General features: G+C 44.2%; 1 protein-coding gene and 1 long non-coding RNA gene across 12 annotated transcripts in view; one reads left to right on the forward strand and one right to left on the reverse strand.

The window, feature by feature from the left end:
• The first annotated feature begins 115 nt into the window (after nucleotides 1-115).
• Nucleotides 116-4,246, forward strand: LOC128349175 (uncharacterized). Its single transcript, XR_008318603.1, has 4 exons — nucleotides 116-247; nucleotides 1,003-1,093; nucleotides 2,779-2,835; nucleotides 3,843-4,246. It is a non-coding gene; the product is annotated as an uncharacterized LOC128349175 (long non-coding RNA).
• Nucleotides 2,562-26,542, reverse strand: part of TNIK (TRAF2 and NCK interacting kinase) — a 413,952-nt gene continuing 389,971 nt past the window's right edge. For 10 of the 11 annotated variants that reach the window (XM_053305179.1, XM_053305182.1, XM_053305180.1 and 7 more), the window contains 8 exons: nucleotides 24,667-24,837; nucleotides 22,304-22,447; nucleotides 21,354-21,488; nucleotides 18,572-18,672; nucleotides 15,324-15,473; nucleotides 14,164-14,323; nucleotides 13,759-13,898; nucleotides 2,562-7,063 (listed from right to left, as the gene is read on the reverse strand). In XM_053305179.1, coding sequence (XP_053161154.1) covers nucleotides 6,980-7,063; nucleotides 13,759-13,898; nucleotides 14,164-14,323; nucleotides 15,324-15,473; nucleotides 18,572-18,672; nucleotides 21,354-21,488; nucleotides 22,304-22,447; nucleotides 24,667-24,837 — 1,085 coding nt within the window. In that variant the 3' untranslated portion in view covers nucleotides 2,562-6,979. The remainder of the gene's footprint in view (nucleotides 7,064-13,758; nucleotides 13,899-14,163; nucleotides 14,324-15,323; nucleotides 15,474-18,571; nucleotides 18,673-21,353; nucleotides 21,489-22,303; nucleotides 22,448-24,666; nucleotides 24,838-26,542) is intronic. The other variant, XM_053305184.1, reaches the window with a different exon arrangement.

Raw genomic sequence — 26,542 nt, forward strand, 5'->3', positions numbered from 1 at the left:
GGACGACTCACAGCTAACAATCACCTCTTGATTTTTACGCTCTATGTGATGTAGTTTGATGTTAACATTTATGATAGGCTACTCCTTTAAGTGCAGTTTGAGTTCTTGGGAACAGCTGAAAACCCTTTTGGGTTAATTTTTCCTCCTTTTTTATAACCTGTGATGAGCTCTCATTAGTTAGGTGAACCTTGAGGCTTTAACATGTGTGGATAAGTTTGATTGTATAGAAATGTTTTTCTTGCTTTATGTAAGTTTTGTTGCTTTTTATTATTAATGCTTCAGTATGTTATATATAATGGTTCATGTTTTTCATACTACTTTTTCAGCTTGTTCTAATTGTAATTATTGCTGGGATGATTTATAGGTAGTACTTACCTTTTACATTTTATGTCCCACATGATAATGTTTGAGGTCTGCATTTATGACATGCTATATCTCTTTGTGAAGCTGGTGGTTCTGGGAACAGCTGAAAAACATTTTGGGTTAATTATTGCTTTTGTTCATGATCTATGCTGGCTTTTCATTAGTAAAGTGAACCCTGATTCTTCAAATATGTTTGGATAAGTTTAAATGCATAGAAACCTTATTCTATATTTCATGTGAGTTTTTTGTGTTTAGTCTGTTATACTTTACTGTATTATAGATATTGCTTTATGTTTTCATATCATTATTTCAGCTTGTACTAATAGGAAAGAGCCCCTGATGAAGCTTTTGGTGAAACAGCTCCTTATCCCGGGGTGGTTGTCCTGAGTACATCGTTTCCTTCCTTTTGGATTTGAGGATTTATGATCTGTACTGCATGTACTCAGCATTTTTTCATTCTGAAGATACCTCAGACTCTGCCTGGATACCTTTATTCACTGTTGTCTTATTTTTCCATTGTATGCTGCATTTCCATTTTGTAGCGTCATTGTATTTTTATATGTGTTATACAGATGTTTGATTGTTTTCATGTGTGTTGAGAGCTGGTTATTCATTTATATTTTTTGTTCCCCATGCCAGCACAAGCATGCCGCCCCATCGCAGTGAGAACACGAGCCGATGCAGAGACTGTAGTGGCAAAGGGAAACAGGATGGGTGGGGCAAGCAGCAGGTGAGCAGCAGCAGATGCCAAGGCAGGCAGGCCCCATGTCCATGGGGGGTGGCAAAGGGGGATGTGATTATTGTCTATGTAGTCTGGTCATTACGTGCTCTCTAGATTTGTTATACCTCAGGTTTAAAATGTAACAGTAGTTCAGTCATTCATAACTGCAATTGTCCCCCCCCCAACTCAGTAGGAACAATGATCTAATAATATCATAAATCATGATAACCTGAAGGAAAAATGGAGGGCAAACCTTCATCCTTCCTTCAGCTGTTCACAGTTGATACAATGATGTTAATCTTGTTCTGCGAGCTGCTTTGGAGTGTCTCATTGGGACTATAAGGCAGGATATAAATGAAATAAAATTACCCATGCTAGTGACAATGGAGATTTGGGGTCCTCTTGCAAATGGCCTCAATAGTGCTAATAGTACTGATAAATAGATAGCTAACTATGTGTTCTCCTTTGCCTGCTGACAATGGATGTTACCCTACAGCAGAAGTGCTAACAACAGGACTATTCAAAGCAGTTGTTCCAACTGTGTGGCTGGGGCTGATCCACAAAGACTATTGCGTTTGGGTGAATACACCCAAATGTAGGCATTTGATAAGCTGGTGGCCTCTGCCCAGAGCTACATGTTTGTTATTTATTTATTCAATTTCTATACCACCCTTCCAAAATGGCTCAAATGGTTGTGTGTGATGTCATCATGGAGCAATTTCCCGCACTTCATTGGCAGCTGCTTTGGGGGGGGGAGGGGAACAGGAACCCACCATGCAATGGCAGTTCATCATGCATCTTGGCTTACTAAATGATTTCAAGGAGAGAAAGAAGCAGGGGACACAGGGTTGTTGCTTCCAGAGGCAGCTTGGATCAGGGAAGTTCACTGGGAACGCCAGCCTACTGTGTTGCCAGGGGAAGGGAAAACCTCATTACATCACAGCCACCCTCTGATTGGCCACAAGGGGGAAGGAGGAGGGGCAAGCCCAATTCAAGCCATTTTGCACAAGTGATCAGAGCCGCACATTCACAGATCACAGTCCCTCCAGCCATAGCGCTCTCTAACAAACATGGCAGCTGACTGTTGGGACCTGCAAACTCAGCAGAAAGCAGACACAGATCAACAACCCCAGGGCTCCTGCTCTGCACTAACCTGGGTTAAGATTGAGGGTTAGAAGCAGGGTTACCCAGATTTGGACTACCAGAACTTGGAATTTTTGCCCTGGTTCACATGAGCATACAACCCTGGGATAGAGGCAGATAACGCAGGTTTAGCTGCTCTTGTGAAGAGGCTTATAGTTTCTTCAGTTAGCAGTCATTGTCGTGTAGTTTACTGGGCCAGTTTGTAAAGGAATTGGATATTTCCTCGATAAAAATTCACATCAAAAAGTGTGGGAAGGTCCATCCTAGCAGCTGTCCTGTCAATGCATACTTGAAATTGCCATTTTAGGAAAGAAAAATGTTATTAATAGACCAATCAAGTTTTCAACATAATTTAATAAGACGCTTCCGGTTTAAAAGGTAACCACAGCAAAGACATAAAATAGCTGGTGGCAGTTGCCATGTGCCATGAAGCTTGCTATTAACTCATACCAGTCCCCAGCAGTTAGAAATAGTGGCTTAACTGAGTTGGAAACATTATTGCTCAGTTTGTTTTGAATATTTTCCTTCTTCATGTTGTCCTCTCATTACAGCAGTAGAAAGAAACATAAGGCGTATATGGGGAAGAGAAAAAGCAAGCTCAAGAGGTGGTAGGTTTAATACTGACCCCAGAAAGTTGTTTTTGCCTACACATTGGGGCTCGATTGAACTCATTTGGCATGGGAAGTTGTACAAGGCTCATGGTATCACTGGGTTGGAAAATAAGAGGGGGCAGAGCTTGAAACTGTCTCACAAGAGGGCTGGGTTTCATCAATGGCTGGTGGTGGTGGTGGGGCTATTACCAACCATAGCATTCTCAGTCTCAAAATGTCACATCAACTTGGAATGCTGGAAGTCAGTAATGAACCAAAGGGAACAGAACACTCACTGGTTTGCTTCTGACCATTTTCCTTGGAAAAGTTTCATTTCGGCCACTAGCAGAGGGGCATGGTTGTTACTGGGCCATTATTCTGGCCCAATAAAATGTGAGATACTTCTCATCCATCAGTGGGAGCTCTTGGTTTAAGTGCTTCACTAAGCCTTCACATCTGCCCCATTTATTTAACTAAACACAAAGGTACAAAGTTTTGTCAAGATATTTTGCTGTGACAGTAGGCCTCTCTCAATTTGTCACTCCTGGCATGAGCATCCAGTTTAGGGGCACTCCTGAGGTGCTTTTTGTTAGCTCTGTCCAGATGCTGAGGGCAATTCCCCTTGCTAGAATGAATCTAGGTGGCTCACTATTCTAAGAAGCATGCCCTATTGCTGAGTGAGTTAGCATGATATGCAGTCCTGGGCAAAGCTATGGCAACCTCATTGGCATTGGCTGGGGGGACAGTTTTGTTCTTCTCCAGCATAAGTAGTATGGTAATTAAAGTGCTGGTGGCTGGCAGAGGCTCTGCTGTCCTCCTTTTTGACACTTGCTAAAGTAATGCCACTTGAAAATTATACCCCAGCACCCCAGGAAAAGGTAATGCATGTTGGGAAGTTAGAGGTGGGTAGTATTCACCTAAGTAGAGTTGCCTCTCGTACATCTTCACCTGGAAGAGTGTTCTTTGAAAGCTGGCAAGGATACGCTAGAGGTGCATTTTGCTCACTTTCTATGTTCTTCTCTTAGGGTGGGTGGATCCAGATGGCTCTTTTACTCCATTATTGTGATTCTCTGCATTAACCTCCTGGTACAGATTTGCATACAGCCATCCTTGCAAATGGAATCAACTTGTATTCAGCTACGAATGCATTAAAAAGATCATTTTCAGGACAATGAACTTACAATGAGCTACTTGGTTGCAAACACAGCAATGGACCAGCTGAGTGTGTGCAGAGCAGTGGGGGGGGGGGGAGAATAATGGGGTCAATGTCTAGTTTTTGAGGCTACTTATGTATTTTCATTATGCACAGGGAATGAGCCGATGGCAATATTTAGTATGTAAGATAGTCAATTGTTCATTTCAGGCTTACTTAACATTGCTCACTTAAATTCAATTTGTAGCTTAAAAATAAAACCGAATTTTTATTTTATTTTTAGTGAAAATAGCCAGGAGTGGACTCAGTATTCTATTTCCTGAGGGAATGGACACCTATTTGGAGAAGGAGTGGCTGGACTCGGTATTACTGACTCAATTCATGATCCTTTTCCTCTTTTGTTATAGAAACAAAACTGATACATTCTCCCGTGGATAGAAACTGCAGCCACTGTTTCCCCCTGCCACATTGATTTTGGGAAAGGCCACCAGTCGACATCCTGACTAATGCTGCCCTTGCATAACGAACAAAGTTGCACTAGTGCGAAAAGATCACATAGTTGCTGTAAAGCACAGAGATTGTTGGAACTGCATTCCTATGCAAAAGATCCTTGCAAAACATATGAAGCCTACCACAGCGAGTGCAAAAGTAGTCTGAAACACGAGCTCCAGACTTAGTGCAACTAGCTAGCGCAACAGCTTTGTGGGAGCACATTAGTCACGATGTCAGCCACCATGTGGAGGATTTTTAAACAGTCTGGCTTAAAGAGCAAGAGAGGCATAACTTTGTTGTAGCAGAGCCCCAACTGGGCTGGATTCCTGCTCTATAGCACAGAGCCCAAAGAGTCATCCAGCGTTGCATACTGTCACTGGTGTTGCATGGAGTAGTGAGGTAGGGTTGGGGAGTGACAGACATATGATCCTTTCTCACTGCACATACCAACAGAGCAGGTAGCAGGCCAGAGGGGTTTTGCACCTCCCTTAGAAATGGTATGTGCGTGCCTCAATGGGCTGCTTTGTACAGCTGGTGAACCCCTCGTGTGATAGCCTCAGAGTGTTTGGGCTGGCCATCAGGCTTGCAGTCTAGCCGGGATCACAGCTCCATGTGATGGCTGAGCATGCAGTCTTTGACAGTGCACAGTTGAAGCAACTCTTCTCTAAGCTGCACCAATAATGGAAATTGTGGCCATCCCCACATGGTTCAGTCAGCGCTTTCATGTGATCCTGGCGAGGCTGCAAGCCTGTCAACAGGCCTGCTCCTCTAACCCACAGCATGGTGGCCACTGACTCATCAACTGGTCTATGAGAACTGCGGCATGGAGGAAAAGTTGGAGGAAAACTAAAAACAGGCAGCATGGTCTTCATTTCCTGCTCCTTAAAGATGGCCAGTCGGTTCAGCCACGATTGGTTACTGAGGAGAGTGTTCTCCTTTAAAACTTTGGAGCTAGCCAGCCAAACTCTCTGGGTGTTTGCTGGCGGTAACAAGGAAAAGCTAACTGAAACAAAAATAAAATGAGGTAGGTTAAAAACAGCAACACAGATCCAATTTTGTTACATCGACAGACCAATGGGGGAATCCATGCTTGAAGATAGTAGTAATGTTGTACATAACCTACTTAAAATTGGAAATAATCTGAACAGAGCATATAAGGACACAGGTCAACCCAAATGAATTACATACATACTTCTGCACACATATCGGTGTTTGCTATATAGGTGGGCAGCAAAGGGTGGATTTAAGCATCAGATTCTTGGTCAACAAAAATCCTTCTTCCAGTCTACTATATTCTTGTGATGTGTTCTTCTCGCATCCCACACACCAAGGGATGATGATTTCAGGACTTTCTTCCTTCATGTTCAGAACAGGACACCAACAGACAAGGAAGAGGGCAAATGTCCATCAACACTGATGACTCCCACCTTGTAAAGATGTAAATGCTGTTGGCTCATGGTGACTTCAGTGGGAGTTGGAGGATAAAAGCAGTCTCTGAAAGAATCAGCCCCCTAAAAGCAAAGTACAACTGTACACAGCAGGCAGGACCCAGACACGATACATCCAAATTTGATGGCTCCTTCATCAGATGCTTTAGAGCACTCTTTAGTCAACCTTCAGAATCTTCCTAGATCTCAATTCACTTCTCACCCTGCAATTTTGTTACGATACATTTCATGTTACAGCTTAGGGAAAGGCAAAGTAACACTAAGGCCAACGTTTGGAATGACAGCCAAGGATGGCACTGGTATGCCTCTCAACAAGCACCATTATATATGAAGATCCATACAGAAGTATGGACTGACAGGTTGACAAAAAATTGGTACTTTGATTTTATTATAGTCTAAGGCTAACAGTTTAGCCATTTAGAATCCATTTCCCCAAAGAAGGGGGGGAAATCCTATTATATCTCTTATTTAAAATTTGTCAACCTGTTGTTTGTAAAAGTAACACAGAAATGTTGGTAAAGGCAGAGATTTTATAAAAGTTAACCAGCTGTATGGTTAGGGCCTCCCAACACAAAGATAAAATGGTACATTTATTGTGCTGTCTCTCACCAGTTTTTAATTGGTAACCTTACAACATACTATATATTCGATGCTAGCAGGCAGACAAAATTAAAAACAGAGACTCTGTTTGACACTTGTCCCCATTCTTACAAATAGAGGGACAAAGAAAAAAAAGTAAAATTAAAAAAAAAGTATAACCCACTTGATCACAGCTTAATCTGAAGACCTCAAGGAGATTTCTTCTGCAAAACCTCTTGCACGCTTGTCAATTTCTGCCCAAATACAGTGCTGCATTCTTGTGATCTTGGGTAAACCTCCATTCCTAAGCCACAACAGTAAAGGTGCGCATTCTTGGAGTGTGTCTGCGTGAGTGTGGGTGTGTTCACGGAAGGAAGCAACGTGTTCCACGATGTCTTCTTCACCTGCCTCTAAAGTGTTAGTCCACATGTTCCAATGTTCTTTATAATTAAAAATCTTGGAGTCAAGGTAAGCACTGAGTGCCCTTTTGTTACCAGTTCATCATGGAATTTCTGTTGAGAGTCATGAAAAACACTTGGCTACTTCCTCCAGATCTCACAGATGCAAAAAATACCTGTTGGGGGGCGGGGGAAGAGTTGGATACTATTTAATTGCAGAATCATAAACCTTTTTTAAAAATTGCATTTTCCCATTTTCCTCAGCAGTTCACACATCATGCATAACCATTATATTTTCCAGATGGGTAGCTGTTTTTTTGTTAGCAAAAAAGAAAGCATCTTCGGACACCTTAAATACACTTATTTCAGCATACATTTTTGTGGACTATAGCCCACTTCTGATGAAACCATGTGATGAAGCAGGCTCCAGTCTATGAAAGCTTATGCTGAAATAAACTTATGCTATTTGTCTTTAAGATGCCAGAAGATTCTTTGTTGTCTTAATATTATGTCACTCCTTACTCTGTTTTATCTGAAAGGCTCACGATAGTCTTTAAAAATACATGGCTACTTTACTCCTACATGGGGCATGTAGCGTTTTCCCATCCAAATTACTGGTCAGGTCTATGACTGCTTGGCTTCAGTAATGCTGCAGCATCTGTTGGCCTCTGATCATTCACTGTATCCCAGGCTCAAGACAAGTTTACAATATAATCAAAACACAAAAATACTCGTCCACTTTCCAACAATTCTCTACCAGATAGTGCTCTTGTGTCACTCCCATTCACTTGAATAAATCTTTTGCTGGAGACCTTTTTGGTGGATGGTATCACAACTGTTTTCGAAGGTCAAATATCCTGACAATGCTATTCTTATGTGAAGGGCAGGTAGAAGCGGCTTTCTTGGTGTCTATTCCATAGGAACCTTCTTCACTTTTGTGACTTGCAATAACCAGTCTGACTGTAGTCTCGATGCACTGACTAATATTGGGGGCAGGATTTTAATCTTGGTGAACTTGATGGCTGTCAGCAGAACCAGTGCATAGGATTGTCTGGACTGAACCCTTAATGGTCTACCCTTAAAACATTTTTGGGTTTAAAATAAATAAATCATGTTTACATTTGTAGTAACCCACTTAGAGTCCTTGGGAACTAAACAATGCAAATGCATTCCTTGGAAAACTCAGGCTTTCATTTGGAATCCAGTAAGGGGATTTTCATTCACTGTTGTTGGCTGACCTAGTGTGACAGACACAGTGGGTTGAATACTGAACTTGGGCTCGGGAAATGCTCAGCCATAATCTGCGCAGGATGATCTTGGGTCTAGTTGCTTGCTCTCACAGTCCTATCTACATCACAGGGTTGCTGTTAGGGTAAGATTACTCCTGTGTACACCATCCTGAGTGCCTTAGCAAAAAAACTGCTACATTCAAAATAAAATAAATGTAAGAGTGATTGGAATGATAGATTGCTTACCTGTAACTTTGGTTCTTCTAGTGATCATTTGTGCTCTTACACCATAGGGCTTTGCACCTGCTCAGAGACCAATTCAGAATGTTCCAAGCTTTCTGAGTTCAGGTGGGAATCACACCCCTATCCCTATATGCACCTACTCGTGCTCCCTGCTCCTCAGTCACTGAGTCTTCCTTATCAAATGAACCAGAACTAGTAGGGAGGCAGGGAGGGTGTGTAAGAGCACAGATGACTACTAGAAATGACAGGTAAGCAACTTGTCGTTCTTCCGTGTGGTCTTCTGTGCCTTACACCATAGGGTATATTGCAAGCTGAGGCTTACCTGGAGATGGGTGTCAAGGGAAGAGTGACTGTAGGACCACCCTCCCAAAGGCAAAGTGTCTGCTAGACTGGACATCTAGGGTGTAATGCTGGACAAAGGACAGAGGAGAAGACCAGGTTGCAGCTTGGCAGATGATGTCCAGAGTGATGGAGCCATTGAAGGCTATTGAAGGCTCTGGTGGAATGTGCCTTCACTGACAAAGGGAGAGGCATCTTTGTGAGTTGATAGGCTAGCTGAATAGTGTTTAAAATCCAGCGGGAGAGAGAGTAAGCCAAAATATGTCAACTTTTCTGTGGATTTGCCTAGCAGGAGAAGCTCACCATGGTGTCATGCGGTGAACATAGAAAGCCAGTGCCCTGTGAACATCCAGGGTGTGGAACTTGCATTGAGCCAGGTCCATGGGAGAAGGGAAAAAGGAAGAACCAATGGAAGAACAAATGGTTGAGAACAGCGAAAGGAAGACACTACCTTCGGGAGGAAGGCGACATCTGGCAGTAACAATACCTTGTCTTTGTGAAAGACTAGGTAGGGAGGGTCCACCTGGAGGGCAGACGTAATAGCGGCAAGGAAGGCGACCTTCCATGAAAGGACTCAGGGGGTCGATGGACACCAAAGGCTCGAAGGGTGGACTCATAAGGCAAGAGAGAACCAAAGAGAGGTCCCATGCTGGTGCCATAATTGGGGTGTCTGGGAACGCACGTTGAAGCCCTTTCAAAAACTGTTTCATTGTGGGGTCCCGGAATCAGGAGGGAACAGTAGATGGAATATGTGCCACAATTGCTGCCAGGTGAACCTTAAGGGATGAAGTCTTAAGTCCAGATTCCTTAAGGTGAAGCAGATAGGGACAGATCGTCTCAGAAGTCAGAGGCTATGTAGGTAGAGCCTTATCAGAAAGGAATGATTGGAAGCACTTCCATTTCAAGGAATAGGAAGTGTGTGTTGATTGTTTCCTGGCTGCTAGGAGAATCTGTTGCAGTCTAGCCGGAAAAGAGGCTGTATCCGCCACACAGTGAGCTTGGGGCTGTGGAGGTAGGGATAAAGTATTCTTCTGTTTGCTTGCGTGAGAAGATGAGGGTGCAGGGGAAGAGGCACGTGTACATCGACGGATAGGCGAAAGAGCATGGGGAACAATGGACGGTGAGTCTACCACGGGGCAATGAGAATGCAGTCCAGTTCTGCTTGCTGTATCTTGAGGAGTACCCTTGGCAAGAGAGGTATTGGAGGGAAAAGGTAGATGAAGAGGCCTTTCCAGGAGACAGCAAAGGCGTCCCCTAGGGAATCTGTTCCCCTGCCTGCCCTGGAGCAAAAAAGGGGACATAGGGCATCGTCTGTGGATGCGAAGAGGTTGACTGGCATTTCTCCCCATTTGTGGAAGAAGCACCTCTTTCTCTAAACACCTCTTTCTCTTTATGTTGTTGTAAACCGCCCACTTTGTTGTAAATGACCCAGAAACATAAGTTTTGGGCAGTATAAAAATATGCTAAGCAAACAAATGCCATTCGTGTGTGTCTGTGCGGAGTCTGCTCAAGGCCTCTGCTTCAGAGTTCGCCACGCCTTGAATATGAACTGTGTGAGGAAGCATATGGTGTATAATGCACTACGTCCATAGAGTCATTGTAAGTTGCATGAGGGCTCTGGAGCCCGTGCCTCCTTGCCTGTTTATATACACTTTCGCTGTGGTATTGTCTGTTGTTATCATAATCACGGAAATGTGGAGGAGAGGGAGAAAGCCTCTGAGGGCTTTGTAGATTGCGAGGAGTTCTAAGAAACAGATATGATGTTGGGCCTTGGATGGGGACCAATGGCCCCTGAGATGGAGGTCTTGGATGTGCGCTCCCTAGCCCAATTTGGATGCATCCTTGGTGAGTATATGAGTAGGTTTTGGAGGATGAAAGGGAGTACCTACAGAAAGGTGACAGGGTTTCGTCCACCGCTGGAGAGAATGTCATACATGGGGAAGGAGGCGAAGGATGGTGGAGAGGTGGTCTCTCTGGTGGGAGAGAGGAAGGAACCAACCCTGCAGAATGTGTGAGCGGAGACATGTGTGTGGAAGAACATGTGTGGTGGAGGCCATGTGGCTCAGAAGTTGTTGTAGGGTCCCTGCCTATGGTCCAAGCTGGAGGTAACCTTGGTTGCTAAGGTAAGTAATGCCTGGATCCTGCAGTGTGGGAGGAACACTTTGGCATGTTGAGTGTGGAAAAACAGACTGAGAAACTCTATAGCAGTGGTCAGGGTAAGCTGGGATTTTTTGTAATTGACAGTGAGACCCAGATTGTCGAGGAATGCAATGGTGGTGTGTATGGATGCGGTCACTTCTGATGGGGAATCTGCCACTATCAGCCAGTCATTCAAGAATGGAAAAAGCTGAACTCTTGAAGGAATGCTGCCACCAGTGCCATGGATTTTTTGAAGACGCAGGGGGCTGGTGTGAGTCCGAAGAGAAGAGATTTAAACTGATGTGGCTTTGCCTATTTTGAAGCGAAGGAATTTTCAATGTTGTGGTTTGATGGTTAAGTGATAATATGTGTCCTTTAGGTCTAGGGCCACATACTACACCCCTTTGTGTAGGAGTGTCAGGATGAGTGGGATAGTCACCATCCGGAAACGTTTGTAGGTGATGCAGGAATTTAGGCCTCCCAGGTCGAGGATGGTATGTATTCTCCTGTTGGCTTTGGGAACCGCAAAGTAAGAGGGATAAAAACTGGGGCTGGCTTTTGGAGTGGTGGAAGGATGAATAGGGTTGGTTCTGGCAGTTTGGGCCATCGAGATTGCCTGTGAGTATGGGAGGGTTGAGGCCGAACGCTCATAGAATGCGCCGTGTTGCACAATTTTTTGACCTTCTGTAAGGTCTCATCTGTCTTCTCACCAAACAACATGTCCCCATCAAATGAGAGGTCTTCAATGCATGAACGCGCCTCCTGAGTAAGGCCTGAAGACTGGAGTCAGGCGTGGCGGTGGAGTGCAATGGAAGTGGCCATAATTTTGGCTGCACATTCTGCAGAATGGCGGGCAGAGCACAGTTCCTATTTGGCCAGTTGGACAGCTTCCTTGAAGAACACCTTAGCTGCATCCTTCTTATCTTGGGGTATGAATTCCAGGAAGAGACCGATTGTTTCCCATAGGAAGTGATTATATTTGGCATTGTACACCTGATAGTCGGTAATCTTGAGGTGTAATGCTGAGACGGAGTATAGTCTGTGTCCAAATGAGTCTAGTTTTCTGCCTTCCCTGTCTGCTGGGGAGGAGGCAACATGTAACTGGTTACGAACCTGGGAGGTCTCAATCACTAGCAAGTTCGGGGTGGGGTGTTTTTTCAGGAATTTTTCTGCAGCCTCATTGCCCGTTAGTACTCTGTAAAAGTTTTCTAGACGTTTTGTTGTTTGCTGCAAGGAGGGTGGCTTATTCCAGTAGGATTTAGCGATGTCTAAGATGGCTAAGTTAAGTGCATGGGTGTCTGCATCTATGAGGCCAAAGAGTGGGTCAAGCTCTGTTCTGTTTTGTTGGCAAAGTTGGATGCCCAGTGAGGAAGCCATGCATGACAAATAATCAGAATAGAGTTTGTAGTCTTCCAAAAGGGAAGATGGCTTGTAGTCTACTAATTGGTCATTAGGGGAGGAGACAAAGGATGTGTCTTCCGACTGTGCTGAGAGGGAGCCTTCGACATCTTCCTCCTCATCTGGTTGTTGTTCTTCTTCCCCTGAATCCTGGTCATTGGGGTCAGGACCTTGGGGTGGTGGAGCTGGAGCTGAAGGGTGGTCTTTTGGTAGTTGGCTTCCCTCTGGTTCAGCAGGTAGAGCTTTTTGAGTTGTGGCTGGGTGGGGTTGTCTCCGTGGCGGGAGCTCTTTTGGAGGCAGAGGAGGCTGTCTCAAAGAAGGTTGGGTTTGAAGTGTCAAGTCTCTCGGGTTCAGTTGTTCTCGAGTGCGAGGTGAACTGGAGCGGGATATGGATGAGACCAGAAATGAGTGTGGTAATAGTACTCCCAAGGGTCCTCATAAGCATGATAGGTGTCCCAACGATGGTATGAGAGTTGGTACCAATCCGTTTAGCGATAAGATTCCAAAGGAAAATCTGCCTCCGAGTATAGGTGCAATAGGAGGTATCTCATGCTTGGTATCTAGCTTGAGACAGAGGATGATCATATTCCCAATCTGATTGGTCTCAGTATTGAGAGTAAGAGTTTCCTAGAGCCCATTTCTTTGGTAGCGGAGGGTAAAGGTGGTCAAACTCAGATTGTAGAACTGAGGTTATGGAGTGGGCTTGGCGTGGGTCCGAGTAGGCATCTTCCAGCTCTGACATTGGATCCTCCTGGGCCTCCTGAGCCGCCCATTCAGATTCTGCTTCAAATTCCTCGGGATCGAAAACGACATCGACATCCTCTGCCACTGAGTGCACTGAGTTCGGGGACCCTTGACCAGCCTGAATTGTCGAATCCAAGGCTGGAAGAGTCTGCACATTATTCGAATCCGAAGGATTAGAAGGCTTCTTCTTCTTTATAAATGTATAAATATTTATTGTATTGTAAGGATGAGGCAGCTGCTGTCACGGTGGGCTTGGGGTGTTCTGTTCCCAAGGCCTGCATGGTCCTAGACACTAGGTCTTGGAGGAAAGCAAGGCGTGTCCCCACAGCCATGAGTGGAGCCTAGAGGCTTGGTTCTTGCAGGCCTGTTTGGTAAAGTTTAGGCAGTGGCTGCAAGTCTCTGCTACGTGCGTTTCCCCAAGCACCTACTGTGGCTGCATAGATGGAAGTTTGGAGGCACAGTGGGTACACCTTTTAAAGATTACTTTCAGGTCTATACACAGGATGAATCCCCAAAGTGATCACAGAGGTGTCTATCTGTTGAAAGAAGACTGAGGAGCAGGAGGCGCGTGCAGGTGCATATAGGGATGGGGCAGGGTTCCCGCCTGAACTCAGAAAGCTTGGAACGTTCCAAATTGGTCTCTGTGCAGGCGCAAAGCCCTATGGTGTAAGGCATGAAGTATGAAAAAGCAGGCTTAACTTCAAGATAAAGTAGACAACAATCTTTGGACTGCCAAGGCTACTTATTCTGCACTTGGAAAACTTTTACAATAGACTTACCTTATCGTTTCTTTCACATAGAAACTTTAACCGCTGAGCACGCTTGTGCATAAATACTCCATCCAAATGCCCTGTCTCCACTGATCGTATTTCAATAGCTTTCTCGCCCCAGCCCATGATTTGATTGGAGTGGATGTAAGCTGTCAAAAACAAATTGGCAATGTGTTCTTAATGAAAACATTTGGGACAAAGTAGGTTTCACCATGTGACACCCTTGGCAGGAAGCTGCCATGTACAGTGGAAATGCCCCAAGGGGGCAGGCTGAAACCACCGATGGGCATCCAGCTTCCAGCACCTGAAACACAGAGGACTAAATCATCTGGGATAAGGACCAGTTCTAATGCTAACCAATGACCTTGCTCTCAATGTATAAATAGCTAAGGAGAAGAGGAAGGACTGACATACCCACTGAAGTGGGCATTTCTCCCCACTGAAGCACCACGTCTTTTGTTATCCGTCCATAGGTGTTAACGTACACCCCTTCATCCTCATAGCACACAAGCATCTCCATTCCATCCGTTTTGGGTAAGATGACAATGGCGTGAGGCGTGATATTGCCCTGAATCTGTGTATAGAACAGAACCCTCCAGATCAGCATTAAATCAAGGTAATGGGGCAAGAAATAGGGACCAACTCTTTCTGGGATGCGTCATCTTCTCTTAGTAAACTATTAGTACACACAGAGCAACGTACACTATATCAAACTGATAATCCAAGCCCATTCAACGTGTGACTCCTGGACTTCTCACAGCATGGCAGTCATGTCCCCTGACCATGCCAGGTGATCGCTAACCTCTCCTATTTTTGTGGCTCATCTACAAAACAGGAGGTTTATCAAGCATCTGGTGGGTCACAAAACATGCCTGGCATCCCACAAACAGCTCTGGGGTCACATATTGTGCAGGCCTCAATTAAGCTCTACATTATCTATGATTATGTACCCTTGGGTTAAAGCTGAAGTAAAACCCACTGGTATCAGTAGGGGCTAAACAAGATTACACACCGCTTGACTGGAGCATTTGGCTTTTTTGAATGTTTATTTCAGTAATCTGCAAATGCACACACAAAGCAGTTTGTGTGTGTGTGTGTATATATACACAAAATGAAACAGGATCAAATATACAGTCCAGTTTAAATGTGCAACCATGTTAAAACGCTAAAAATCAGTCCAGCAATGATAAGTCCCAAAGAATTTCGAATGGTTGTGCCAAGGTGAAGTGATAAATGTCTCACAAAACAAAAGTATTTTTATAAAGTATTAGAAGCTATAAAGGGAAGTAGATGATTGGGTCTCCTGGAGAAGAACATTCCAGAAGCAATGGCACAGCTACCAAAAAGGCTATGCTAACATCCAGAGCAAGTTTATTTCCTGTGGGAACAGGATCTGAGAGAAAGTCTGCCCAGAGGATCTGTATCAAGCTGTCAGAAATCATAGCTAAATGCCATATGATCTATTCACATTTCCAACCAGATGATAACCAACAACTACCCTGGTTTTGGCAGATGTAATTACAAATTATGTAATTCATTTTGCATTCAATACTGGCATGTTGTCTTGGACTCACATGAGAAGGTATGTAGATATCGTAAGAGTTCCCCGAATCTACGTCGATCACATGGAAACCAGTGTGAGATCCAAAGATGACCTTTAACCTCTGGCCTTCTTCGACTGTGAGGTCAACGAGCAATGGTTTGTGCTGGAGATCTGCAAAAGACTTTTAAAATCTCCTCAGTCAGTGTTGTGGGATGCAAAAAGAATCCTTACAGTTATAGTATGCTATGGTAAAAAAACCCACTGGAATTTGAATTCTAAAAATTGTCCCCCCGCCCCAATATTTTATTTTGTTCCTAACTTGATACATTTAGATTGTAATTTAACTCTTCATCTGCCAGTATTTTACAAGAAGCCGCAAAGTGCCAATGGAATGGCTGGCCTTTCCATTTTAAAGTAGCAGGTTTTGTGACAGAAGAGCCTTCCACATGTAGGATCAATGAGATATCTGTGCTAGGATCTGCCATATCGAGCCCACTGAGCAGATACCCCTGCCTTTACTGCTGGCATTGGTCCTTAAGCTGCCTGTAGGAATCATCTCATGTACTTTAGAACCCTGTCCATCATAGCTGATAAATGCTACCAGGGTGGAAAGGCTAGGCGATTGGACTTGGAGGTAACTTATTGATTAATCACTGAGGCTTCTGGCTGTTCAAGGAGACAATGTTGAAAACACTATTTTAAAAACCTCTCCTTTGATCCCTCTAACCTAGATAATGATAGGCCTGTTTCAAGGGGGCAGAAAGTATAGTGGCTTCTCCGCTGCAAATAATCTTGGGTGACACCAATTTCTATCTGGCTTCCACATGGGCATCAAGATTAAAACTACTTTGATCACCTTGGTGGATGACCTACACCAGGAATTAGATGGGGGAGAGAATCCCTGTTGATTTTGCTGGACCTGTCAGTGGCATTCAACACCACTGACCATGGTATCCTTCTGGGCCACTTCATGGGTTTGGGGGCTCAAGTCTTGGACTGGCTTTGGTCCCTTCTTGAAGGGAGGATCCAAAATGTGGTGCTGGGAGACTATGGTTTGGCTCCTTGGCCTTTGGCCTACACAGTTCCACAGAGTTCAATCTTATCTCCCATGCTATTTAACATCTACATGAAGTCTTTGGGAGAGGTTGTCCAGAGATTTGGGCTGAGATCTTGTCAATATGCTGATGACACCAAGTTTTATCTCACTTTGTCAACTGATCCAAGGAAAGTGGTGAACGTCCTGAACCAGGTTTGGAGGTAGTGATAGACTGGATATAGGCTAGCAAACTGAAACTTAATCCAGACAAGACGGAGGGGCTGTTGATCATCAGGAGAGACAATCAGGGTAAGGTGATTCAACCTGTTCTAGATGTGGCTGGATTCCCTCTGAAAGAGTAGGTGGGGGTTCCTCTGGGGGTTCCTGGTGGGTTCCTCTGGGCCTGGCTTTGCTCCTGGATGCTCCAGTGGTGACTGTGACCAGGAGTGTCTTTTCACAGCTGCACGCCTATCTTGAGAAGGCAGATCTGACCATGGTTAACTATGCTTTAGTCATGTCATGGCTGAATTATTGCAACATTCTCTATGTGGGGCTGGTCTTGAAGAATATCAAGAAACTTCCTCTAATTCAAAATGCAGCAACCTGGGTTCTATCTGGAACCAACCACTGGGAGCATAGGGTGCACTGACTAAAAGTTTATTCCTGGATCCAGTTCCAGGTGACCATTATAGCCGTTCATGGTTTTGGGCCCTAGAAATCTGGGGGACCGTCTTCTCCCCAATGTTTCTGCCTGATGGGCTGCTCCATGTACCATTGCTTAAGGAGAACGGGTTTGATGTTCTATGTGCAACAGGACCCTCTCAGCTGTTACCCCCAGACTGTGGAACACCCTTCCTGAGGATGTTTGTTGTCTTCCTGTACTGCCTTGTTTTCTTTGCCTGAGCTTTCAGCCCTTAGGAGGTTGTGCTGTTGCTGGCTCTGCTTGTTTGCATTTAACTGGGTTTCATTTTAATGATTGTTTGATGACTTTTAAATGTTTACTATTTTTCCCATACCCCTCCTTGGGATAAGATAACTATACATAAATAAAATAATAAATAAAATCATGTTAGCACCAGTTCAGCAGATTGCTTTGCTGGACCCCAGAGAAGGTTCAAGTTCTTACTGCCACCTCTGGCTCAACTGGGAGAATCAGAAGCAGGTGGAGATGATGGGGAAGAGGAAAGGAGGTGTGTGGTGAGATCCCTAAAGGAACTGACAGGTAGGAGGGGTCAGAGCTGGCTGAGAGGGAAGGGGGGCTTCCGGGGGTGGGGGTGGGCACAGTGGAAAGCACCCCCTCAGATAAAGTAGTCCCCTCCATTTCTGTTTCAGAAACTTAATATGTGGGGCACAGCTTGCCCACCCAAAAATGCACTTTGCTGCCACTGCTGAGACGTGGAGGATGTACAGAATGTGCAAAACCCAAATATAGGTAGTTTAAATACACAACGTTCCATTATTTTTAATTCACGGATTATGCTAAGACTTGGAAAGCACAAACTATTGCTGCTCAATATGAGAAACATTTGTAATTCTTTGAAATAATGAACATGGAAACTTTTACAGTGAATACACTCTTAGAAGTTTAATTTCCATATTATAATGTGCATTTTAGGGTTTGCTTTTACGTTGAGCAACAAATTTAAAAGATTGGGGAAGCATTAAGACTTGAACCCAACGCATAATTAAACATGTTTTAATCTGACTGAAATTGTGTTGCAAATATACTTGGGTTGTGTTTGGATAACCTTTATGTAAAGAAGGGCTATATCTGGTTGTGGGGGCGGGGGAACACAGGACTCACTGGGCATCCAGGAATTGGCATGTTACTTTTGCTTGAACTTCTAAGTGGATTCTGCTAAAACCCACAGAATGAGTACATAGTTTAGGCCTGTGCCTATTGGGACTTATGCATGTAGGCCTAATGCAAAGCAAACATTTATGTGCAATGTGTGGATAACCAGTGAGCCCAGTGGTACATACGACTTCATTCCTCCTCCACATGTATCCTCTATCTTGGGCCTGTGGGGCTTGTCTCCTTTATGAATGCACTGGTGTGCCAAAAATAGGAAGGAGAACCAGCTCTAACCATTATGTGGTAAGTTCCCTCCACTGTAAGAGATTGGGTCAGTCTCCCACTATGGCAGCAACTTAGGTGAATGACAGACTCTCTTATCTGTGATAAGCACACCAACAAAGTATGAATAATACTAATAATTTTTTTTAAACAACACAAAACATACCTTAAATGCCATAAACTTGTGATACGGTTTAGGAGCCCAAGCATATATCTCTACAGCATTCTTTAAGGCAATCACCAAGAACTTGATTCTCTCATATTTCACTAAAATTGAAATAAAACTAAATTTTTATAACATCCAATTTACTCAGACAAAATTGAATGGTTTATCTCAAAGAGGAGTTGATGAGATCATCTTGAGAGAGGAAGGAGTATTGTAAGGAACAGGCCAAAAACAGCTGAAGAATTTCCCTGATGTTTTCGACTGATTGAGATGCTTTGCATCTCTGAATGCTGGTTTCTAGGCACAAGGCTGGCCATTTTGTGTTTATTTGGATATGAGCAACAAAATATGGCTGCCACAACACTACAGCAACATTACAAATGACAGATTCCATGCTTCCAGGATTGACAGCAGTTATATGGAAACATTTCAACACCACCCCAGCATTTTTGAAAAATGTGTGTGTGTCTGTGAGGCAGCTGACACCATAGAAGTCATGACTCCAATAATGCAGGAATATGACCCTTCCCTGGTATTCCTGCAGTACACACAGATGGATTAAAATGTTCAGCCAGGACTGCAGCAATTCAGAATTTGCTTCGACCCACACAAGAAACATAGTAGGAATTTTAAGTGTAAGAGACACTGATTTTCACATAATAGAAGAAATGGGCATTGCCATTTTGACCGGACAAAACCTGACATTTGTTGAAAGCTGCAAATTTATTTTGGCAACAGAAGCCTATAGGAGTTTTGCATTAGTTTTGTCATGGGGAATGTCAGCCACAGAGCCATCTCACATATTCACAGGCATCATTTGATTTCTCATCATGTGGTGACTGGCAGCTGAATGTATGGACTAATTCCATTCGAAAGCACTGTGTTTCATATGATGTGAAGCAATAGGAATGTTCTGTGTTCACCTGGCGCCCACTATTGGCAAGGGAGGGAACAGCTTCAGAGAGCTGGCTTCCCCTCTTCCTACCAGAAACAACTCTGATGTGCTAGAGCTGTCAGTGGCTAGGGGAAGAGAAAGGAAGCAAGCACACGCTGTCATTTAGCTCAGTATTGTCTTCACAGACTGGCAGCGGCTTCTCCAAGGTTTCAGGTAGGAGTCTCTCTCAGCCCTATCTTGGAGATGCCAGGAAGGAAACTTGGAACCTTCTGCATGCAGATGTTCTTCCCAGAGCAGCCCCATTCCCTAAGGGGAATATCTTACAGTGCTTATACATGTAGTCTCCTATTCATATGCAAACCAGGGTGGGCCCTGCTTAGCAATGGGGACAATTCATGCTTGCTACCACAAGACCTGCTCTCCTCCCATTCATTCCTTCATTTCATAGAAATTACATTGACGTTTGCTGGACTCAAACCCAAAAACAAGCTTTGGAGTTTAGAAAATGACCATTAATTTTCTAACTACTTTTTAGAAAATTCTCTTAGTAGAATTACTCTGGATTTAGCCCAAAAATAGGCAAAGAAATAATCATGAGTAACTATAAGGAAGATTATTTCTGAAGTTCATTGCTTTTGTTCTACCATTAGAAGAAAACCTATCCTTACTTATTTTGTGTTTTTAATTACACAACACCGCAGTCTGTTCAGAAGTGGCTTTAACTTTGTGAAGCTTAAATGTAATGGGGACATAGGATCACGTCCACTCATCCCATCCCTGGTCCCACCTAACTTATGTGCGTTGGATATTATGTTCTTTTGTGCATGTTGAATTTAATGTACATCCAGTTCAATGTGTATACTAGGGTTGTGCAAAATGTTTCGACGTTGAAACATTTCGACTCAAAATGGGCCATTTTGACTGTCTCGAGCACAAAACAAAACACCTTTTAAATAAAGGGCCTGTTTTGAGCTCGGAACAAAACAGTCCTGATCTGAATCGAAACGTTTCAAGCGCCATTTTTGAGACCTGTTTTTCCCCTTGCTGATTGTTTTCTGGCACTGGCTTCTGATTGGCTTGAGATTGCCTTGCTTCTTGGTTGGCTTGTTATCATACAAATCAAGTGTTGTCATGGGCAACTGCGCCCCCATTGGCTGGGGGGAGGGAGGAGGGAGTCCAAAGGAGGAAGTTTCTCTAGTTGAGCTTATGGCTACGCTTGCTGCCAAGGGTGCTGCTGTGGCTGCTGTTGCAATGCTAGGGAGTGATAATTGTGTGAGAGAGCAACTTGTGCCAATGATGTTACTGCAGGGCAGGCACTGTGGCTGGCAGAGAATTCTGGGTCAGTGATTCTTTTTTGGCCATTTTTGGACTTTGTTTGTAATTCGTGTTCTGTGTTGAGAGGGACTGATCTCCTTTTATTATGTGCTTCTGCAGTGTTTTTTAAGGCAGGGTTGCAAAATGCAAAACTTGTGTGTACTCTGTGAATATAGCGTGTTCTGGCTATAGAGAACAATGGGGAAACTCGAAACACCCCATTGTTCCCAATGGGTAGCTCCTAGGGAAACTAAAGTGGGTTGGATGATACGGCATGATGGGTGCTACATACCACCCAAACCACAAAAGAAATGGGCAAGTGGGCAATTTTAAACAAAATCTTAACTTTCTAAAAAAAATTAAATTTTTAACTTCAAGCTCAAAACAAAATGCAAAATCTGTTTCATGAACATCCCTAGATGTTCACAACTTTACCTTTAAGTGGCTTTTGAGTGGCAGGTCTGTCAACGTAATGTATTAGTATGCCTGACACTCAAGAAAGCTTGCACCTAGCAGCCGCTTTAATGGTATGGTGGTCAGATACTGTGGCTATGCATATGATCTTGCACTTACCAACTTTGTAATGTATGCAGCCTTCCAAATCTCCAACCGTGATCCAGCCTTGCTTCTTTTCTACTTCTGGGTCATTGTGTAATATTCTGTTCCTTAACCATGAAAGATAGTAAACTCGTAATTTGTTCTTCTTTCCTGTTGAAACATGGAACCATTTTCAATCAATAAAAATACAAATCTGCTATTGGATCAATTATGGATGCCAAAACAACTTCATAGGGTTTTGTCACACTATTCACTCTCGCTCAAACTATTGCCTGCTCTTTTGGAATATTAATTGCATTTTAAATCTTGTACTTAATTTGAAGCCGTTTCAGTAAAGCTTCTTCCTGGGTGTGTTTATATACTCTGTGTGCTATATACTTTATAATTGTCCTTTCATTGTCAGATGCCTTGGGGAATCTTTTATTATTATTATCATTATTATTAATACGATTTCTTTCTTTTACAGAAAGGCAAGCCATAAATATTTTAGATAAACAACTACATTAACAAATGAATGCTAAAATATGTAAACATATGTGACCAGGTCAATCAACCTCTTGAAAACTACGGAGTATAATCCATATACCTGTCTACACTCTGGAAATGTGGTCTGTTAGAGCGGAAATACACTGCTTGACCCTCAGTGACGTGTTTCTGGTCTAACAGAGCTCTTGCAGAGTGTGGATGAGAATCAAAAGTATTTGCACTCTTGCACAAGGGTTCCTGTGCTTTGGAAGTATGCAGACTAGCATGGCGTCAGTGCTGATGTAGAAGCATCCATGCTGCGTTACTCAGGATGTCAGCCACTGTCTATTCACAAACATGGAATGGAGTTCCTTCCTGCTCTACAGCTTTGTTCTTAAATGAAAAATAGATCTTGAGTTTTGGTGGACGGAGAGCCGCAAGATGGGACAGCCAGAAACTAGAAGGGAAACATGAGCACAGAAGCTGGTTGGTGGTTTTACCTGAGATCGTTACAAGGACATTTAATCCTTCTAGCACGTCCATCTGTTGGAACCGCCTCCTGTTGATCAGGTTGTAAACCTTCCCTTGTCCACTCCGATCCAGCAGCATGAGCCCATTCTCAGTTCCCACCAGTAAGTTTACACCTGCATATTGGGTATGCAAAGGAGGCAAATGAAATAATGATCCATGTAAATAGGTATGAGCAAGTTTTCATTATGGATCAAACTAAAGGGATCAAATAATGTGATCAGGGTCAATCTCTTTTTCTTGGACAGTGATTCACTGATAAAATTCCCACAGACCCTTTTGCTGCCCTGTCCTCTGTACACACCATCAGCATCCTGGGAATTCATGTCATCACAAGTCAAGGCTGTGCCTAGACACAGCAGCACTAAACAGTGCCCCCTGGGGGCAAAAAAGATTATCTGCCACCCTTTAATAGAACCCTATAAGGGTATTCACATGCACAGCCTACCAGGCGAAAGCAGCCCAGCCTGGGTCAGGCTGCGCGTGTAAAGCGCCGGGATCGATCCTGATCCTGTGCCAAGCCTGAGATTTTAAGCTGGTGTTTAGTGTTAAAATGCCCTGCGGTTCACTTAACCTTGGCTGGTGATCATCTGGGTGACCGCTGATGAATTAAACAGCGCCATTTCCAGTGGCTGCTTGAGCAAGCGCTCTAACAAGAGCAACCACCACGCACGTGCCCTTGGGCACCCGAGGATCCAGGAGGGGGGAAGTCCTCCTGCCACCAGCATCTCCCTCCGCCGCACCACTGCTTGTGGCCGCGTGGTGTGATGGAGGGAAGGATGGAGGCTGCTCGTCTGTTGGGAAAGGCAGGCAAACTTCAGTGAGATCGTGTGCATGGCCTCCAAATCTGCCATTTGAAGTAGGTGTCTTACTCTGTCATAGTATCTGAAGTAGGTGTCTTACTCTGTCATTTCTGGCCCTGACAGAAATGCTCCTGGAAACCCCTGGCCTAGGGAGCCTACACAATCTAGTGGACAGAAGAACTGGGACAAAGCCATCTCTCTATAATCTCTATATAGCTCTTTATATAATTCTCTTAAATGTACCCGTCGCTAAACCCACGTGTGGCAGCTCTCGTGAGAGTTTGCGAGCAGCTGCCAGGTATGGGGGTAGTGATGGGGACAGGGAGAAAACAGTGATGGTGGCCGGTGGCGGCGGTGGGCCCGCCAGCCGGCTGGCATTAAAAAATGTGGCTGGCCGGCAGGAGGAAGCAGCAGGCTGGAGGTGGCGGCAGTGGGCCCACCAGCTGATCAGTGAGAGAAAGCACGGCTGGCTGGCAGGAGGAGGTGGTGGGCTGGAGGAGGTGGCGGGCCCGCCAGCTGGCCAGCAAGGGGAAGTGTGGCCCGGCGGGCCTGCCGGTGGAGGCGGCAGGTTGGTGGGCCGAGGCGGCCAGCAGGAGGGTGGGTGGCCAGCCAGGAAAATAAGCGGGGCTGGGGGAAAGAAAATGGCTGCGGCAACTAGGGGCGCAGATGCTCTGCACCCGACCCAGCTAATTCTCTTTATGTCTCAGTGCCCCATCTGCAAAATGGGCATGTTCCTTGATTCCACAATCAAGTTGTGGAATCAGTGTGAAAGTTGGCATTGTTATAGTGCCATGAGTGTACATAGTGCTTGGTACTGGACTTGGGATTCTGATTCATTTATTCAGTTCTATACCTGACCTTAGTATATGCGTGCGCCGGGGGGTGGGGGCGTTAATTTCCATGTATCTGCTGTTCGGGGTGACTGGAAATGACTGCTGAGGTTATTTCCGGCCACCATTTTGTGGAAAGCCAAATTTGTTTTAAAACCCCCCCCCCCCGTGATTTTTTTGGGGAAAAGGCAGATTTGGGACTTTTGGGGGGACATTGCTAGACAGCTGAAGACCCACGGATCATGGTAAAGCATGTTTCCCACTGTTTTTAGGGCATGTTTTTTTTAACCATTTTTCCAGCCTCCAGGAACTTAACCCCCCAATTCCCATTGCCTCAATGCCTTGTTATCCGTGGTTCCGTTATCCGCGACTGTAGCGGAGAACAGAATGCTCGTGGATAACAAGGTCCACCTGTATATTAAATGAATATATGATCAGTTAGTGTTCCAGCTGAAATACCAAAATTAGTATCTGAATAATGCCAAAGACAAAATGGGATGAGCTTTGATAAACACAGATCCTAATGGTGTATTTAGCAACGTGCTTAACATAGGGAATATTTTAGCTGCAGTTTCTGGTCAACCTGGTAACCTGCCTCACTAAAAATGCTGTGCAAAAATCAATTATGTTTTGGACATCATCATTCGTTTTCCTAATGTGCAGATTTCATTTCTACATTTATGAGGATAGTTAACAGATTACCCCAAAGAGCAGCACAAAGTATTTCTGAATTGAAGCGTTTCTTGTACTTTCGGATCTCTGGTGTGTCGCTATGAGGACGAATGTTGGTGGGGTTCACATTTACTACCGAAATTTTCCTTGCTTCATTAAGTTTGGCTTGTTCTTGCCTCAGCAGCTCACTGGTAAACAACGCTGAAAAGAAAAACATGCAGCAGTAGCAACTTTGTCAGATGCACCTTAACAGAGAGATTTTATCAGCTACTAAGGGTTGTTTGATATGCTTCTGTAATTGCATAAGAACTGCTTCCTTTGGTTTCTTTCTGCACCTGTCTGGTAACATATGCATGAAGGAATCACAAGGAAGGGTCACTTGTGCGGTCCTATCCAATGTAAATTTCATCCAGATCCCAGAGAGTGAAACACTGCTACAGAAAAGAACACACCACTGGCTCTATCCATGTGGTTCCTTCACCCACGCATTACTGAAGTGCTGTGAGAAGAAGTCATAAGGAAATAATTCCCATGCCTTTACGGTAACAGATTCATTGTCCCTTTGTCTTTTCTGGGGATGTTTATTTCAGTTTCTAGTTGACAATAAATTGTATTAAAAGATTTGCTTTATTTGAATGCTGATCTTTAAGCAGCCCACATGACCGAACACGCCTGATATTTCCAGATTATAGTTGCTTTGGACAATAATTCACAAAAAATGGCTCATTTGTTACAGGGAATCTAGATCTCTCTCTAGGTGTTTTTACTGCAGGGCTATTATTTATTCATTCATCAATCGATTAATCATATTTTTATATAGGCAAAATTTAAAATAATATTTAAAAGTCAACACAGATTAAAATATATGAGACAATAATAACAATAGCATAAAACATATATTAAAACAAATTATTAACAATATGTGTGTGTGTATCTCTCTTAAACGTACCCGTTGCTAATCCATGTGTGGCAGCTCTTGCGAAAGTTCATGAGCAGCTGCCATATAGTGGCCAGGCTGGCCAGCCAGCCATGAGGGAAAGCAACAGCCAGGCCAACTGGCTGGCCAGTGGGCGGTGAGGGAAAGTGCCACCGGAGGGAGGTGAGAGAAAGTTGACTGGGAGGGGGGAGAACAGACTGGGGCTGAAGACAAATGGCGGGGGGAGAGACAGGGGAAACTAGGGGTGCAGATGCTCTGTGCCAAATCAGCTAGTTAAAATTAATTCTAATTAAAAGCCTGCGAGAACAGGAGAGACTTGAGGGTCTTCTTGAAAACAAACAGAGAAGGAGATGCTCTTATTTAAGCAGGGAGCATATTCCAAAGGCCCGGGGCAGCCACAGAGAAAGCCCACTCCTGAGGCGCCACCAGACGAGCTGGTGGCGACTAACTGGACCTCTCCAGAAGATCGTTAACAGGCGGCAGGGTTTATGACAAAGGAGGTGCTCTCTTAAATAGCCTGGACCCAAGCCATTAAGGGCTTTACAGGTAATAACCAGCACTTTGTATTTCACCCGGAAACATATCGGCAGCCAGTACAGTTCTTTTAATACCAGTGTCATATGGTCCCTTTGTGTTGTCCCAGAGACCAATCTGGCGGCCACATTCTGTACCGATTGTAGTTTCTGGACTATGTACAAAGGCAGCCCCATGTAGAGTGCATTACAGTAGTCACGCCTGGAGGTTACCATCATACATACCACTGTTTTAAGATCATTTACCTCTAAGAAATGGACGTAGCTGACGTATCAGCCAAAATTGATAAAAGCACTCCTTGCCACCGCCTCCACCTGAGAAATCAGGGAGAGCTTTGGGTCCAGGAGCACTCCCATGCTACATCACTAATCTTTCAGGGGGAGTGTAACCCCATCCAGAACAGGCAGATCTAAACCATCGGGTTCCGGCCCCCAC

This window comes from Hemicordylus capensis, chromosome 3 (assembly GCF_027244095.1).
Source record: "Hemicordylus capensis ecotype Gifberg chromosome 3, rHemCap1.1.pri, whole genome shotgun sequence".
Taxonomy (NCBI): Eukaryota; Metazoa; Chordata; class Lepidosauria; order Squamata; family Cordylidae; genus Hemicordylus; species Hemicordylus capensis.